Below are 16,794 nucleotides of genomic sequence, written 5' to 3'. Positions count from 1 at the left end.
TCCAGGCGATCCGCCCAGGATCGTCCTGCACAGCCTGGACAGTCGTGCCAACTGCTACCAGCGCTTCATCGTGCCGCTGCTCAGCGTCAGCGCCGACTTCTACATCCGCGTCTTCGTCAGGGTCTTCACCGGCCAGGCCAAGGTGAAGGCTTCAGCTAGGTGAGGACCCCCCCCTCCCCACCCCTCAAAACCAGGGTGGTGGGGGGTTGTTTCTACCCTCCAACCCCCCCAAACCCCCCTGTCCCCTGGCAGCAAGCAGGCTCTGGTGTACCACTGCGTGGGCTGCGGCACCCACCACCTCCAGCGCCTGGGCAAAGTCACCAGCCACGGCACTGGGTATGGCTCTGGGGGGGCTCTGATGGCCTGGGGGGAGGGGGCTGTATGATTTTAATAAGGGGAGGGGGGCTACTCACCCCTTGTTTTCTCCCCACCACCCCCCCAGCTTCAAGTATGGGGCAGCCACGGGGCCGCCCGTGGGTCCCTCCTGCGAGTTCTGCCAGCAGCGGCATCAGGTGGGTGCCCCCTTCTCCCACCCACCCCTGAGCCCCTCCCCAGCCCAGCTCAGCCCTGACCTCCCCCTCCCCAAATTAACAGCTGGGTGGCCCCATTTGGGCTGAGCCCCTTCACGACGTGGAGTTTGTGGAGAGGGTGCTGGGGGCCCTGGAGAAGAACCCCGGGCGCTTCCAGACGGAGGGGAGGATGAAGGGGATGCTCAGCGTCATCACTGAGGTACCAGGGGCTGTGGGGAGGGGGCTGGGCGGCCCTAAGGGGCTGGGGGTCGTCCTTTCACCCACCCCCTTTCTTCCCCCAAATTTTGGGGCTGGTGCTGACCCCCACCCCCCCTCCTGCTCTCCCTGGGTGCTGAGGGCAGGAGCTGCCTGACGTCCCCCTGTACTACACCCTGGACGGGCTCAGCAGCACCATCCACTGCAACACCCCCTCGCTGCTGCAGTTCAGGTAGGGGGGCACCCTAAAGCCCTGGGGGGGGCACCCTAAATCCCCATGGGGGGACCCCAAACGCCCCTGGCACCCTAAATTACCCCGGTGCTCTGATATCCCTGGGCTAGGATCACCCTGACCCCCTCTTCCCACTCTCCAGAGCAGCCCAAAGCCCCTGTCCCTGCCCAAAGGTTCCCCCCACTCTGCCCCACCACCCCCAAATCCCCAGGTGTGGACCCTAAATCCCTGGGGGGGCACCCTAAATCCCTAGGGGGGGACCCCAAATGCTCCTGGCACCCCAAATCCCCCATGACTCCGATATCCCTGGGACAAGAGCACCCTGACCCCCTCCTCCCATCCTCCAGAGCACCCCAAATCCCCTGTCCCTGCCCAAAGGTTTCCCTCTGTGCCCTCCCCCACCCCCAAATTCCCAGGTGGGGACCCCAAATGCCCCTGGCACCCCAAATCCCCCGCCACTCTGATATCCCTGGGCCAGGAGCACCCTGAGCCCCTCTTCCCACCCTCCAGAGCACCCCAAATCTCCTGTCTCTGCCCAAAGGTCCCCCCCCTCTGCCCCCTGTGCCCCCCCACCCCCAAATTCCCAGGTGGGGACCCTAAATCCCCAGGAAGACACCCTAAATTCCCATGGGGGGACCCCAAATGCCCCTGGCACCCCAAACCCCCCCGGCATTCTGATATCCCTGGGACAAGAGCACCCCGACCCCCTCCTCCCACCCTCCAGTGCACCCCAAATCCCCTGTCTCTGCCCAAAGGTCCCCCTCCTCTGCCCCCTGTGCCCCCCCACCCCCAAATTCCCAGGTGGGGACCCTAAATCCCCAGGAAGACACCCTAAATTCCCATGGGGGGACCCCAAATGCCCCTGGCACCCCAAACCCCCCCGGCACCCCAATCCCCCCGGCACTCTGATATCCCTGGGACAAGAGCACCCCGACCCCCTCCTCCCACCCTCCAGCGCACCCCAAATCCCCCGTCCCCGCCCCGAGGTGCCCCCCCAGCCCCCCCTGTGCCCCCTCCCCACCTCTCTGCCCCCCAGATCCGCTCTGCTCCACGCCGGGCACCTCTCCCACGCCTGTAAAAACGCCCTCAAGACGGACGCGCCCCCCGCCCTCCTCTGGGACATCATGCGCTGCTGGGTGAGTCTGGGGGCTGGGGGGGGGCACGGGGACCCCCCCGCTCCCCCTCCCCACCCCAAACAACCCCCTTAACTCCTCTCTCTGCCCCCCACCCCCAGGTGAAGCTCCACCCGGTGAAGCTGGAGCGGCTGGCGGACACCAGCCCGGCCGCCCGGATCCTGGCCGTGGAGCCCACGTAGGAGCTGAGGGGGGGGGGTTAAGGGGTGGGGGGCAAAGCAGTGCCCCCCAGCCCCCCAAATCTAACCTCCTGCCCCCCCTGCTCTGGCCCAGGCTCCAGGCATCCTTCAGCCTGCGTGAGGACGCCAACCCCAGCTCCAGGAAACGGGGGTTGAAGCGATTCCCGGAGAACCCCGAAGCCTTTTGGGGTCCCAAAGCCAGAGCCAAGGCTGGGTGAGGATGGGGGGGTGTGGGGGGGTCCCCAAAGCCAGAACCGAGGATGGGTGAGGATGGGGGGGGCGTGGGGGGTCCCCAAAGCCAGGGCCAAGGCTGGGTGAGAGTGGGGGGTGCGTGGGGGGGGTCCCCAAAGCCAGAACCAAGGATGGGTGAGGATGGGGGGAGCGTGGGGGGGCCCCCAAAGCCAGGGCCAAGGATGGGTGAGGATGGGGGGGCATGGGGGGACCCCCAAAGCCAGGGCCAAGCCTGGGTGAGGATGGGGGGGGGCGTGGGGGGGTCCCCAAAGCCAGGGACAAGGCTGGGTGAGAGTGGGGGGACCCCCAAAGCCAGGGCCAAGGCTGAGTGAGGATGGGGGGGGCGTGGGGGGGTCCCCAGGGCCAAGGATGGGGGGCGTGGGGGGGTCCCCAAAGCCAGGGTCAAGGCTGGGTGAGGGTGGGGGGGAGTGGGGGGGGGTCCCCAAAGCCAGGACTGAGGATGGGGGGGGGGTCCCCAAAGCCCCCTTCTTCAAGAGCACCCCCGCAGGGAAGGACTCTCCCTCTACCCTTTTGGGGGTGGGGGGGTGGGTTATCCCTCTGCCCCCCCCCCCCTCACCCCCCCTCCCCATCAGGGGGGGCATCTCCCCCTCCCTCCAGGAGAAGAGGAAACGGCTGCAGAACAAACGGACGGGACAGACAGACGCCCCCCCCAGCCTCAGAGCCTTCCCCTGCAAGCGCTTCAAGGAGGTGGGGGGGGTGGATAGAGAGTGTGGGGGGGGTCCACACCCCCTTCACCCCCCCCCATCACACCCCCCCCTCTTATTTCTCCCATAGGGAATCTGCTCCTTGGGCTCCCAGTGCTGCTACTCACACGAGGGGGGACACACACCCCCAGCTGACCCCCCTGCTGACCCCCCCCCTGCCACTGCTGACCCCCCCCCTGCCACTGCTGACCCCCCCCCACATTAAACCACTTGAGAAAAATCTGGGGGGGGGTTTAATGTGTTGAAAAATCTTGGGGGGGGGGGGATAAAGGGGGGTGATTCCCCCTCCCTGGGGGTGTTTTGGGGGTGAAGGGGCTTTTCCCGCTGGTGGAGGAGGTTGGGGAGGGGGTGATGGGGTGGTGGGGGGGGTGGGGGGCACAGGCTCAGCCCCCCCCCCGCTGCACTTGTACCAGGAAGGTCCTGATCTCCATGGGCTGCAGCGTGACCCGCTGGGGGTCCAGTTTGGGGACTGGACGATGCTGGGTGGGACCTGGGGGAAGAGGGGAGGGGGGGGGGGAGACTGGAAGCACTGCCCCCCCCTCCAGATACAGACCCCCCCTCTCCAGACACCCCCACACTCCAGACACCCCCACACTCTCCAGACTCCCACCCTTCCAGACCCCCCCTTTCCAAACACCCCCCCGACTCTCCTCCCCTCTCCAGACACCCCCACCCCCAGACACCCCCAGACCCCCCCTCTCCAGACACCCCCACACTCTCCAGACCCCCACCCTTCCAGACCTCCCCTCTCCAAACACACCCCCCCCCCAGACCCTCCTCCCCTCTCCAGCCACCCCCACCCCCCCGTCCAGACCCCCCCCCCAGTTACCCGTGTCGGGGGTCCAGCGCAGCCGCGCCAGCTGGGCGAGGGGCAGGTCCCCCCCCAGACTCATCTCCTGCACCCCGACGATGCTGAACGCGGAGAAGAGGCTCTGGGGACGGGGATTTGGGGAGGGGGCGGGGGGGGAGACCGGTCAGTGCAGCCCCGGGGTGGGGGGGGAAGGGGGAACCCCCCCCCCAGTCCCCCAGTCCCCCCAGTGTCTCACCATCAGGTCGATGGTGACGGGCTGGGAGGCGTTGGGGCTCTCGCCCAGTTCAAACTGGTGCTCGAGGCGCAGGAGGAGGGTGGTGCCGGTGGGGTCAGGGGTGTCGACGTCATCGGCGTCACCCGTGACGTCATCGGCGTCGCCCATGACGTCATCGGCGGCGCTGGCGTCCCAGGGCGTCAGCGTCAGGAGGTGGAGGGTGGGGGGCAGCTCCCCCCGCAGGGCCGAGAACTGGGGGGGGCAGGAGGAGGTTGGGAGGGGGGTGTGTTGAAGAGGGGGGGGGCTGGGGGGGTGTGAGGGGGGTGTCTGAGGGGTTTGGGGGTGTCTGGGGGGTGTGGGTGTGTCTGGGGGGGGGGTGGTGGCTGGGGGGGGTGGCGGGGGGGGGTTGGTGGCGGGGGGGGGTGTCGGGGGGGGGTGTGTGAGTGTCTGGGGGTTATGTCGGGGGGGGGGGGTGTCTGGGGGGGTGGGGATGTGTCTGGGGGGGTGTCAGGGGGGTGGGGGTGCCTGGGGAGGTGTGGCTGGTGGGGGGGGGGGGGTGTATCTGGGGGGGGGGGTGGGTGTGTTTGGGGGGTGTATCTTGGGGGGGTGGGGGTGTCTGGAGGGGTGTGGGGGGGGTTGTGGGTGTCTGGGGGGGGGGAAGGGTGGGTGTGGGTGTGTCTGGGGGGGGGAAGGGGGGAGTGTGGGGGTGTCGGGGGTGTGTGTGTGTGTGTGTCTGGGGGTTTGGGGTGTCTGGGGGGGTGTCAGGGGGGTGGGGGTGCCTGGGGAGGTGTGTCTGAAGGGGGGTGTGTTTGGGGGTGTATCTGGGGGGGGTGGGGGTGTCTGGAGGGGTGTGGGGGGGTTGTGGGTGTCTGGGGGGGGGAAGGGTGGGTGTGGGTGTGTGTGTGTCTGGGGGTTGGGGGTGTCTGGGGGGTGTCAGGGGGGTGGGGGTGCCTGGGGAGGTGTGGCTGGAGGGGGGTGGGTGTGTTTGGGGGGTGGGGGGGGTTGTGGGTGTCTGGGGGGGAAGGGGGAGTGTGGGGGTGTCTGGGGTGTGTGTGTGTGTGTGGGGTGGGCTGTATCTGGGGGGGGTGGGGGTGTGTCTGTGGGGGTGTCAGGGGGGTGGGGGTGCCTGGGGAGGTGTGGCTGGAGGGGGGGGTTGTATATCTGGGGGGGGTGGGGGTGTCTGGAGGGGGTGTGTGTATCTGGGGGGGGGGGTGTGTTTGGGGGGGTTGTGTGTCTGGGGGTGTGTTTGGGGGGGGGGGTGTGTGTCTGGGGGGGTGTTTGGGGGGGGGTTGTGTGTCTGGGGGTGTGTTTGGGGGGGGGGTTGTGTGTCTGGGGGTGTGTGTTTGGGGGGGGGTTGTGTGTCTGGGGGTGTGTGTTTGGGGGGTGTATCGGGGGGAGTGTGGGTGTCGGGGGGGGTGTGGGTGTCTGGGGGGGTGGGGGTGTGTCTGGGGAGGTGTGGCTGGTGGGGGGGGGTGTGTTTGGGGGGTGTATCTGAGGGGGGTGGGGGTGTCTGGAGGGGTGTGGGGGGGTTGTGGGTGTCTGGGGGGGGAAGAGTGGGTGTGGGTGTGTCTGGGGGGGAAGGGGGAGTGTGGGGGTGTCGGGGGTGTGTGTGTGTTGTCTGGGGGTTGGGGGTGTCTGGGGTGTGTCAGGGGGGTGGGGGTGCCTGGGGAGGTGTGGCTGGTGGGGGGGGGTGTGTGTATCTGGGGGGGGTGTGTGTTTGGGGGGTGTATCGGGGGGGAGTGTGGGTGTCGGGGGGGGTGTGGGTGTCTGGGGGGGTGGGGGTGTGTCTGGGGGGGTGTCAGGGGGGTGGGGGTGCCTGGGGAGGTGTGGCTGGTGGGGGGGGGGTGTGTTTGGGGGGTGTATCTGAGGGGGGTGGGGGTGTCTGGAGGGGTGTGGGGGGGGTTGTGGGTGTCTGGGGGGGGGGAAGGGTGGGTGTGGGTGTGTCTGGGGGGGGAAGGGGGAGTGTGGGGGTGTCGGGGGTGTGTGTGTGTGTGTGTCTGGGGGTTGGGGGTGTCTGGGGGGGTGTCAGGGGGGTGGGGGTGCCTGGGGAGGTGTGGCTGGAGGGGGTGGGTGTGTTTGGGGGGTGGGGGGGGTTGTGGGTGTCTGGGGGGGGAAGGGGGAGTGTGGGGGTGTCTGGGGGGTGTGTGTGTGGGGGGGGTGGGCTGTATCTGGGGGGGGTGGGGGTGTGTCTGTGGGGGTGTCAGGGGGGTGGGGGTGCCTGGGGAGGTGTGGCTGGAGGGGGGGGTTGTATATCTGGGGGGGGTGGGGGTGTCTGGAGGGGGTGTGTGTATCTGGGGGGGGGGTGTGTTTGGGGGGGTTGTGTGTCTGGGGGTGTGTTTGGGCGGGGGGGGGGGGTTGTGTGTGTGTGTGTGTGCCTGGGGGTGTGTTGGGGGGGGGGTGCGGCATGTGTCTGTCTGTCCCCCCTCTGTGTGTGTGTCAGATGGACAGACAGACCCCCCCCCAAGCCCTCACCTCTGGCAGGCCGGGGGGCTGGTAGGACGAGCCCCCCCCCTGCGGTGCCGGCACCGCGTACGGGCTCAGCACCAGCTCCTGGGCCAGCGGCCGGTGCCGCTCGGCTGCCGCCTCTGGCGTGTCCAGCAGCACCAGGTGGCGGCCCCGGATCACCAGTCCCCGCTGGTCGGCTCCCAGTTCAACCAGTGGCTCCCCCACGCCCCGGTTGTCATCGTACAGGAGCCGGCGATGGACCTGGGAGAGGGATGGGGAAAGAAGGGGGGATGCTGGGAATCCCATCCCAGTATCCCTCAGGGAGTGGGAGGGGGAGAGGAAGGTGGGAGGCTGGGAATCCCATCCCAGTATCCCTCAGGGGTTGGGGGGTGGGAGGGGGAGAGGAAGGTGGGATGCTGGGAATCCCATCCCAGTATCCCTCAGGGGTTGGGGGGTGGGAGGGGGAGAGGAAGGTGGGATGCTGGGAATCCCATCCCAGTATCCCTCAGACCCTTGTTGGGGAGGTGGAGAGGAAGGTGGGATACTGGGAATCCCATCCCAGTATCCCTCAGGGGTTGGGGGGTGGGAGGGGGAGAGGAAGGTGGGATGCTGGGAATCCCATCCCAGTATCCCTCAGACCCTTGTTGGGGAGGTGGAGAGGAAGGTGGGATACTGGGAATCCCATCCCAGTATCCCTCAGACCCTTGTTGGGGAGGTGGAGAGGAAGGTGGGACGCTGGGAATCCCATCCCAGTATCCCTCAGACCCTTGTTGGGGAGGTGGAGAGGAAGGTGGGATGCTGGGAATCCCATCCCAGTATCCCTCAGACCCTTGTTGGGGAGGTGGAGAGGAAGGTGGGATACTGGGAATCCCATCCCAGTATCCCTCAGGGGTTGGGGGGTGGGAGGGGGAGAGGAAGGTGGGATGCTGGGAATCCCATCCCAGTATCCCTCAGACCCTTGTTGGGGAGGTGGAGAGGAAGGTGGGATACTGGGAATCCCATCCCAGTATCCCTCAGACCCTTGTTGGGGAGGTGGAGAGGAAGGTGGGACGCTGGGAATCCCATCCCAGTATCCCTCGGGGGGGGGGGGGGGTGGGGGGGTGGGAGACCCTTGTTGGGGAGGTGGAGTGGAAGGTGGGATACTGGGAATCCCATCCCAGTATCCCTCAGGGGTTGGGGGGGCTGCCCCCAGTGTGTCCCCCCCCCTTACCATGAGCTCCAACGAGCCGTCCAGGATGCTGCTGCCGCCCTGCGACCGGTCTGTCAGCACCGTCAGCTGCACCTTCTTGTCCTGTGGGCCACACGTGTGATGAGCTGTGGCCCGGCCTCAGCCCGGCCCCGGCCCCGGCGCAGAGACCTTGAGGAAGATGCGGGTGTTCACGGGGTAGTAGTTCCCCGCCACCGGCTCCGTCTGGTTCAGGGTCCAGGTGGGACGGTAGTCACGCCTGGGAGGGGGAGAGCAGGTGGAACCCCATTAGGAGGAGGGGGGGGAATTGAGGAGGGGGGTGGTTTGGGGGGGAATTGAGGAGGGGGGTGTTTTGGGGGGGGAATGGAGGAGGGGGGTGTTTTGGGGGGGGAATGGAGGGGGGGTATTGAGGGGGGGCTATTTTGGCGGGGGGAATTGAGGAGGGGGGTGTTTGGGGGGGGTATTGAGGGGGGGTATTGAGGGGGGCTATTGAGGGGGGGGCTATTGAGGGGGGGGCTATTGGGGGGGGGCTATTGAGGGGGGGGCTATTGAGGGGGGGCTATTGAGGGGGGGGCTATTGAGGGGGGGGCTATTGAGGGGGGGGAATTGAGGGGGGGGGAATTGAGGGGGGGGAATTGAGGGGGGGGAATTGAGGGGGGGGAATTGAGGGGGGGGAATTGAGGGGGGGGAATTGAGGAGGGGGGTGAATTGAGGAGGGGGGTGTTTGGGGGGGGTATTGAGGGGGGGTATTGAGGGGGGGTATTGAGGGGGGGTATTGAGGGGGGGGTATTGGGGGGGGTATTGAGGGGGGGGTATTGAGGGGGGGGTATTGAGGGGGGTATTGAGGGGGGGGCTATTGAGGGGGGGGAATTGAGGGGGGGGAATTGAGGGGGGGGAATTGAGGGGGGGGAATTGAGGGGGGGGAATTGAGGGGGGGGAATTGAGGGGGGGGAATTGAGGGGGGTGTTTTGGGGGGGGAATTGAGGAGGGGGGTGTTTTGGGGGGGGAATTGAGGAGGGGGGTGTTTTGGGGGGGGAATTGAGGGGGGTGTTTTGGGGGGGGAATTGAGGAGGGGTGTTTTGGGGGGGGAATTGAGGGGGGGTGTTTTGGGGGGGGAATTGAGGGGGGGTCTTTGTGGGGGGGTGAGGTGGGCACTGACCTGCGCTCCAGGATCTGGCGCCCGTTGGAGTCGGTGTAGAACCGTCCGTCTGTCCGCAGCGGCGTCTGGAAGCGGGTGATGATCTCCTTCCCCCAGCCATCCCTGGGGGGGAAGTGGGGGGGTAAGTGGGGGGGTTTGGGGTGTGGGGGACACACACACACAGTGGAGATGGGACACACACACCAGACCCCCCCTGAGACCCCCAGACCCCCCAGCCCCAGCAAAGGGGGAACCCCAGAACACCAGACCCCTCCTGAGACCACCATCCCCAGCAAGGGGGGATCCCCAGGACACCAGACCCTCCCCTGAGCCCCCCATCCCCAGCAAGGGGGTGACCCCCAGGACACCAGACCCATCCTGAGATCCCCATCCCCAGCAAAGGGGGGGATACCAGACCCCCCTGAGCCCCCCATCCCCAGCAAGGGGGAGACACCAGACCCCCCTGAGCCCCCCATCCCCAGCAAGGGGCAGGGGACCCCCCTCAGCCCACCCCCCATCCCCACTCACTCCACGGGGACGGGTCCCACCGTCCACTCCAGCTCCAGGTAGGGCCGCCCCGCGTGCAGCCGCACCACCTGGGAGCACCAGGAGGAGAAGTTCTGGTGGAGCTCCTGCACCAGCGCCTTCTGCCAGAGGAAAAGAGGCTGAGCACCCCCCAGGAAAGCCCCCCCCCCAAAAAATCCCTCCCCTCCTTCCCTCCCAACCTTCAGGAGGTGCACGGAGAGGCGCTTGGAGCTGGAGATGGGGAAGGGCTGGGAGCTGTTGGGGCGGAAGATGTAGGCGCCCGACGCCTGCGAGCTCTCCTCGTTGCCGATGCTGGCGTTGTACCTGGGGGGAGGAAGAGGAGGTGGGGGGGTGATGAAGGTCTTGGGGATGAAGGAACCCAGGTTTCCAGGTGTTTCCCCCCCCCCCACCCCCTCCCAGTGCTCACCAGTAGAAGCTCTGGAAGACGGGCAGGGAGATGTTCTTGTCCAGGTTCTGCAGCTCCTTCATGTGCCCGGTCAAGGGGTCGAAGATCACCCGTAGGTGCTGCAGGACCCCCCCCCACAGCAGCGGGTTCAACCACCTGCCCCAGCCCCCCTCTCACCTCCTGTACCCCCCCCAAATTCATCCCATCACTGGTTTAACTGGGCTTAAACCAGTTCTCCTTCCCTGGGACCTCCCCAGCTCCCAGGACCCTGTGGGGAAAGACCCCAAACTACACCCACATCCCCCCGTGGTGGCAGCAGCGGTGGGATGGGGAGGGGGGGAAAGATGCATCCAACCCCCCCTTCTGCCCCCCCCCCTCCCCCAATCCCCCAAAACCAGGCCCCATACCTCATTCTGGATCTCCAACGGCTCCCCCAGCACCGGGGTCTGCATGGGGGGTACCTGAGGGTCCCCCCAGCTCTGCTGGACCACGGTGAAGGTGCTGAAGCCCAGGGGGGGCACGGCTGCCTGGAACAGCAGCTCCCCCGTGGCGTTGCCCTTGTCACCCCGCAGCTGACGGGTGACGTTGGACACTGGGACAACCTGGGGGATGGATGGGGAGGGTCAGGGGGCTTTGGGGAGGTGTGGGAGGAGGGAGGAGGGGGTGGTGGGGGCTGTGCTCACCTCGCTGGGGACAGGCTGGCCTTGGGGGTCCGTCACGGTGTAGGACGCCCCGTTCACCGGCAGCCGCAGGGGCCAGGAGACGCGGCGGCCCAGGGGGTTGTAGAGGGTGATGGTGAACTGGGAAGGGTGGGGGAGGCAGAAGGGGAGGGTTAAACCCCACTGGCAGCACCACACAAGCCCCCAACCCCCTATTCCCCCCCCACCCCGGGGGGTGCTCACGCGTCCGGCCGCCTCCGTCGCGGGACAGACGCTGATGTTGAGGGCGTCACAGAAGGTGAAGTTGTCCCTGCGGCCGCTGAGGCTGGACAAGGCGTTGGCAACCAGGGGCTGCAGGGGACAGGGTGAAGATTTGGGGTGGGGTGGGGGGGGACACAGCGATTTTGGGGACCCCCCACTCCAACTCACTGTCTCAGCCACCCCCTTCAAGACACCCAGGGGCTCCCAGCCCACCCCACCCCACCAGACGTGATGCTGGTTCTCCCCCCCTCTCTGCACCCCCTGAAGCCTGGGGGGGTGTGTGGGGAGGGGTGTGGGGGGCACGAGGACACCCTACCTGGCATCTCCCCCACCCTGCTGCCAGCTGCTTGGCGTAGTCATCGGCCACGTGCTGCTTCTCGGTGCCGGTGACGGCGTCGTGGTGCTGGGCTACGGCGACGGCTTCACCTGCCAGGGGTTCCAAAGAGGGGAGTGGAGGGGGGATTCAGGCACAAAATAGGGGTCTGGGGGTGTCCTGGGGGGGCCAAACCCCAGCACTTACGGAGCAGGGAGCTGTCCCCGTGTCCGTAGGGACCTTCACGAGCCGCCGGCCCAGCCAACGCCTCCAGCTGAGCGCAGACCTGTGGGGAGGGAAAGGAGTGGTGGGGAGGGGACAGACGGACAGCAGGACAGACACACAACCCCCCCCAGCCCCTCAACCCACCTGGAGGAGGTTGTTGCTGAGCCTCTCGTAGCGTTTGAAGGCCGGTCTGCTGGTGAAATAACCAGTCCAGAACTGGTGCGGCCCGTCGGCGTAGGGGAAGAAATCGTCCGTCTTCACTGTCCTGGGGGAAGCTCTGTCCGTCTGTCCATCCCACCTGGCTGCTGGGGATCCCCTTTAGCTCCCCCCACCCCCACAACAAGCCCCCCCCTTGTCCTCACCAGGAGAGGTTGGCTTGGTGCAGCGACCAGAGGTAGCAGGATGGGGTGGAGTAGAGGACGTGGACGCGGCTGCCGTTGGCTTGCTGGGGAAAAACCCAGGGAAGGGGGGTGATGTGGATGGACAGACAGACACCCAGGCACACCCAGGGGGTGAAGGAAACCCCCTCCTCACCCGGGCATTGACGTGGGCGATGAGTTTGTCCATGTTCTTGAACCAGAGGTTGGCGTTCTCGTAGTGGAAGTCGGAGCCCATGGTCATGATGATGTGGTTGGTGCGGTAGTGCTCAGCCTGGGGGGGGTGAAGGAAGGACACATGGACACAGCGATGGGTCAGCACCCCCCTACACCCATCCTAGAGGAGGATTAGAAGGGGTACACCCCTTTTTTGGGGGGGGGGGATCCCTTTTTGGGGCGGGGGACGCGTGCACCTGGCTGGCTGCGGCCTGCAGGAAGGCCGAGACCATGGCGTCCAGGTTGTTCTCCTCGCTAGGCCCGTCCACCATGGGGGGGTCAGAGCAGAGCTGGTCCCAGCAGAACCCCGCCGGGGGGTTGTAGCCGTTGGGCAGGATGCCTGGGGAGGGGGGGGGGGGGCTCAGGTGAGCCCCAGCCCCAAAGTCCCACCCTCACCACCCCCCCACCCCCAACAACCCCCAGGTCTTGGCAATGCCTGGGGAGGGGGATGAGGAACGGGGCTGGGGGTGAGGCCCCCGGACCCCCCTGAGACCCCCAGCCCCAGCAAGGGGGACCCCCAGGACCCCAGACCCCCCCTGAGACCCCCAGAGCCCCAGCAAGGGGGAACTCCCAGGACACTAGACCCCCCTGAGACCCCCTGAGCCCCAGCAAGGGGGGACCCCCAGGACCCCAGACCCCCCTGAGATCCCCAGAGCCCCAGCAAGGGGGCACCCCAGGACACCAGACCCCCCTGAGACCCCCAGCCCCAGCAAGGGGGCACCCCAGGACACCAGACCCCCCTGAGACCCCCAGGACCCCAGCAAGGGGGGAACCCCAGGCCCCCAGACCCACTGGTGAAGGTGTCAGCAGTAGTGGGGGCCTCCAGGACACCAGACCCTCCTGAGACCCCCAACCCCAGCAAGGGGGGGACCCCCAGACCCCCCTGAGACCCCCAAGCCCCCCATCCCCAGCAGGGGGGCACCCCCAGGACACCAGACTCCCCTGAGACCCCCAGGCCCCCCATCCCCAGCAGGAGCCCCCCCAGGCCCCCCATCCCTAGCAGGGTCCCCCCCAGGCCCCCAGCCCCACCGGTGAAGATGTCGGCGGCGGGGGGGGCCAGGCTGGGACTCGCCCTCCACAGCAGCTCCATCTGGCGCCGCTGCTGCCGCGTCTCCTTGTCCTGCTGGTCCACGCGCCCCACGAACAGCCCGTCGTACCCCATCTGGGGGGGCCAGGACATCCCAGAGCCAGCACAGGATTGGGGGGGGATGAGGGGGTTGGGGAGGGGTCCAGCCCAGCCCAGAGCCAGGACAGGATTGGGGGGGGGATGAGGGGGTTGGGGGGGGGGGGGGTCCAGCCCCGCCCAGAGCCAGGACAGGATTGGGGGGGGGATGAGGGGCTTGGGGGGGGTCCAGCCCAGCCCAGAGCCAGGACAGGGATTGGGGGTGGGGTGGGTGGAGGGAGGGTCCCAGCCCACCCCAGAGCAAGGGAAAGGATTGGGGTGGGGGTGATGGGAAAGGGGGTGGGTAAAGGAGGGGTGTGGGGGGGGGTCCAGAACATCCCAGAGCCAGGAAAGGGATTGGGGGGATGGGGGGGTTTGGGTGGGGGGGTCCAGCCCAGAGCCAGGACAAGGATGGGGGGGTTAGGGGGGTGGGGGTCCAGCCCATCCCAGAGCCAGGACAGGGATCAGGGGGGGTGTGGGGGGGGATGGGGGGGTGGGTCCAGCCCACCCCAGAGCCAGGACAGGGATCAGGGGGGAGGGGGTTTGGGTCGGGGTCCAGCCCACCCCAGAGCCAGGACAGGACAGGACTTGGGGGGGGGGGGGCTGAGGGGGGGTCCCCACCTGCGCCAGGATGGCGGCCAGCTGGCGGGAGTGGCCGAAGGGGTCGATCTGCCAGCCCACGCGGGGGGTCCCGCAGCCCCCGAAGCGGCGCCGCAGGAAGCGCCGGCCCAGCGCCAGCTGCTCCAGCGCCGGCAGGTAGTGGGTGGTCGCCTCGTCCCCCATGCACCAGCCCCCCCCAGCCAGCTCCAGGCGGCCTGGGGGGGACGTGGGGGGGGGTCCCAGGGTCACACCCGACACCCTGAGGCTCTTGAGGGGCACCCCAGGAAAGACCCTTCCCCTCCAGGCTCTGGGCACCCCCCCAGACCCCTCCCCCAGGGCACCCCCACAACCTCCCACCCCCCTCCCCCTGCTCCCCATGACCCTTGGAACCCCCCCCAGGGCACCCCCACAACCTCCCACCCCCCTCCCCCTGCTCCCCATCACCCTTGGGACCCCCCCAGGGACACCCCCACAACCTCCCACCCCCCCACAAGCTCCCCATGACCCTTGGGACCCCCCCAAACACGCCAAGTATCACCCCCATCCCCCCAAGAACACCCCTAACTCCCCCCCAACACCCCCCCACGTGCTCCCCATGACCCTTGGGACCCCCCCCAGGGACACCCCCACAACCTCCCACCCCCCCATGAGCTCCCCATGGCCCTTGGGACACCCCAATCCCCCCTAACTCCCCCTTGGGACCCCCCCCAGAGCCACCCCACCCCTGTGTGCCCCCTTTTCCCCCCCCAACTCCCCCCAAACACCCCAAGTATCACCCCCATCCCCTCCCCCAAGCCCCCTCCCCCGCCCCCCCACCCCCCCTCCCCAGCCCCCATCCCACCCAAACCCCCCAAGTATCATCCCCATCCCCCCCAAAATCCCCTCCCCAGCCCCCCATCCCCCCCAACCCCCCAAGTATCACCCCCATACCCCCCAAACCCCCTCCCAGACCCCAGCCCCCCAACTCCCCCCCACAAGCCCCCAAGTATCACTCCCATCCCCCCCAAACCCCCCTCCCCAGCCCCCCCAAACCCCCCAAGTATCACCCTCAGCCCCCCCAAAATCCCCTCCCCAGCCCCCCATCCCCCCCAACTCCCCCCCCAACCCCCCAAGTATCTCCCCATCCCCCCCAAACCCCCCTCCCCCTCTCCCCCAAACCCCCAAGTATCACCCCCAACCCCCCCAAGTATCACCCCCAGCCCCCCCAATCCCCCTCCCCAGCCCTCCATCCCCCCAATTCCCCTGCCCAGCCCCCCCAGTCCCTAAACTCCCCTCCCCAGCCCCCTATCCCCCCCAACGCCCCCTCCCCAGCCCCCAGCCCCCCCAATCCCCCTGCCCAGCCCCCCCAGCCCCCCTCCCCAGCCCTCCATACCCCCAACCCCCCCTCCCCAGCCACCCCATCCCACCCAAACCCCAAAAGTATCACCCCCACCCCCCCCAAACCCCCTCCCCAGCCCCCCATCGCCCCCAAACCCCCCAAGTACCCCCCCCCAGCCCCACCTTGGCGCACCAGCCGGCGCACGGCGCGTCGCCGGGCCGGGGGCTGCTGCCGCCACCAGCGCGCCAGGAACGCCACCTCCACGTAGACGAAGCGGCGCAAGGGCCGCGCCAGCAGCTGGGTCACCACCGAGTCCAGGATGTACTGAACCCCCCCGTGCTGCACCTCGTTACGCGCTAACCAGGGCGGTTAATTAGGGAGGGGGGGGGCAGGGGGGAGAGAAAGGGTCACGTCACCCCTCTGCATCCCTCCCTCATCATCCCTCCCTCCCTCCATCCCCCTTGGCAGTGGCCCCACTGTCCTTCCCAGGGGCCTTGGGGATGTCACTGGGGATGAGCTGGGACCCCCCTGGGAGATGGGGGGGGGTGGGGTGTCAGGGGGGTAATTGGGGGGGGGGTCAGGGGGAGAGAAAGGTCACGTCACCCCTCATCATCCCTCCCTCATCATCCCTCCCTCCCTCCATCCCCCTTGGCAGGGGCCCCACTGTCCTTCCCAGTGGCCCTGGGGATGTCACTGGGGATTAACTGGGACCCCTCCCTGGATGATGGGGGGCTGAGGGGGGGTCGGAGGGGTAATTCGGGGGGGTCAGGGGAGAGAAAGGCCACGTCATCCCTCCCTCATCATCCCTCCCTCCCTCCACCCCCCTTGGCAGTGGCCCCACTGTCCTTCCCAGTGGCCTTGGGGATGTCACTGGGGATGAGCTGGGACCCCCCCTGGATGATGGGGGGGAAGGTCGGGGGGGTAATTGGGGGGGGGTCAGGGGAGAGAAAGGTCACGTCATCCCTCATCATCCCTCCCTCATCATCCCTCCCTCATCATCCCTCCCTCCCTCCATCCCCCTTGGCAGTGGCCCCACTGTCCTTCCCAGTGGCCCTGGGGATGTCACTGGGGATTAACTGGGACCCCTCCCTGGATGATGGGGGGCTGAGGGGGGGTCGGAGGGGTAATTGGGGGGGGTCAGGGGAGGGAAAGGCCACGTCATCCCTCCCTCATCATCCCTCCCTCCCTCCACCCCCCTTGGCAGTGGCCCCACTGTCCTTCCCAGTGGCCCTGGGGATGTCACTGGGGATGAGCTGGGACCCCCCCCGGGAGATGGCGGGGGTGGGGGGTGGGGGGGGGTCAGGGGGGTAATTGGGGGGGGGGTCAGGGGAGAGAAAGGCCACATCACCCCTCTGACCCCCACAGCGGCACCGCTGTCCCTCCCAGGGGCCTTGGGGATGACACTGGGGATGAGCTGGGACCCCCCTGGGAGATGGGGGGGGGTGGGGTGTTAGGGGGGTAATTGGGGGGGGGGTCAGGGGGAGAGAAAGGTCACCTCACCCCTCTGCATCCCTCCCTCATCATCCCTCCCTCCCTCCCTCCACCCCCCTTGGCAGGGGCCCCACTGTCCTTCCCAGTGGCCCTGGGGATGTCACTGGGGATGAGCTGGGACCCCCCCTGGGAGATGGGGGGGGTCGGGGGGGTAATTGGGGGGGGGGGTGTCAGGGGGAGAGAAAGGTCACATCATCCCTCATCATCCCTCCCTCCATCCCC

General features: G+C 67.9%; 2 protein-coding genes across 2 annotated transcripts; one reads left to right on the top strand and one right to left on the bottom strand.

The window, feature by feature from the left end:
• Positions 1 to 16: 16 nt before the first annotated feature.
• TRMT1 (tRNA methyltransferase 1) lies at positions 17 to 3,447 on the top strand (the record flags this gene model as incomplete). The annotated part of the gene is made up of 10 exons (XM_084280616.1): positions 17 to 159; positions 253 to 336; positions 443 to 512; positions 595 to 729; positions 872 to 957; positions 1,994 to 2,093; positions 2,192 to 2,268; positions 2,364 to 2,483; positions 3,094 to 3,208; positions 3,296 to 3,447. Coding segments are annotated over 10 exons (1,065 nt in total), but the record flags the coding sequence as incomplete, so codon positions are not given.
• MAN2B1 (mannosidase alpha class 2B member 1) lies at positions 3,442 to 15,437 on the bottom strand (the record flags this gene model as incomplete). Its single annotated transcript, XM_084280617.1, has 22 exons — positions 3,442 to 3,715; positions 4,055 to 4,157; positions 4,272 to 4,502; positions 6,723 to 6,956; positions 7,906 to 7,986; positions 8,053 to 8,140; positions 9,041 to 9,142; positions 9,548 to 9,666; positions 9,745 to 9,868; positions 9,972 to 10,069; positions 10,358 to 10,552; positions 10,634 to 10,750; positions 10,853 to 10,960; positions 11,187 to 11,296; positions 11,391 to 11,469; positions 11,553 to 11,673; positions 11,771 to 11,853; positions 11,943 to 12,059; positions 12,199 to 12,341; positions 13,031 to 13,163; positions 13,785 to 13,978; positions 15,264 to 15,437. Coding segments are annotated over 22 exons (2,861 nt in total), but the record flags the coding sequence as incomplete, so codon positions are not given.
• Between the last annotated feature and the right edge of the window lie 1,357 nt (positions 15,438 to 16,794).

Source organism: Gallinula chloropus, assembly GCF_964237585.1.
Source record: "Gallinula chloropus genome assembly, contig: HAP1_SCAFFOLD_699, whole genome shotgun sequence".
NCBI classification, from domain to species: Eukaryota; Metazoa; Chordata; class Aves; order Gruiformes; family Rallidae; genus Gallinula; species Gallinula chloropus.
The sequence above is the reverse complement of the archived record's forward strand: the minus strand, read 5'-3'. Positions and strand labels throughout refer to the sequence as shown.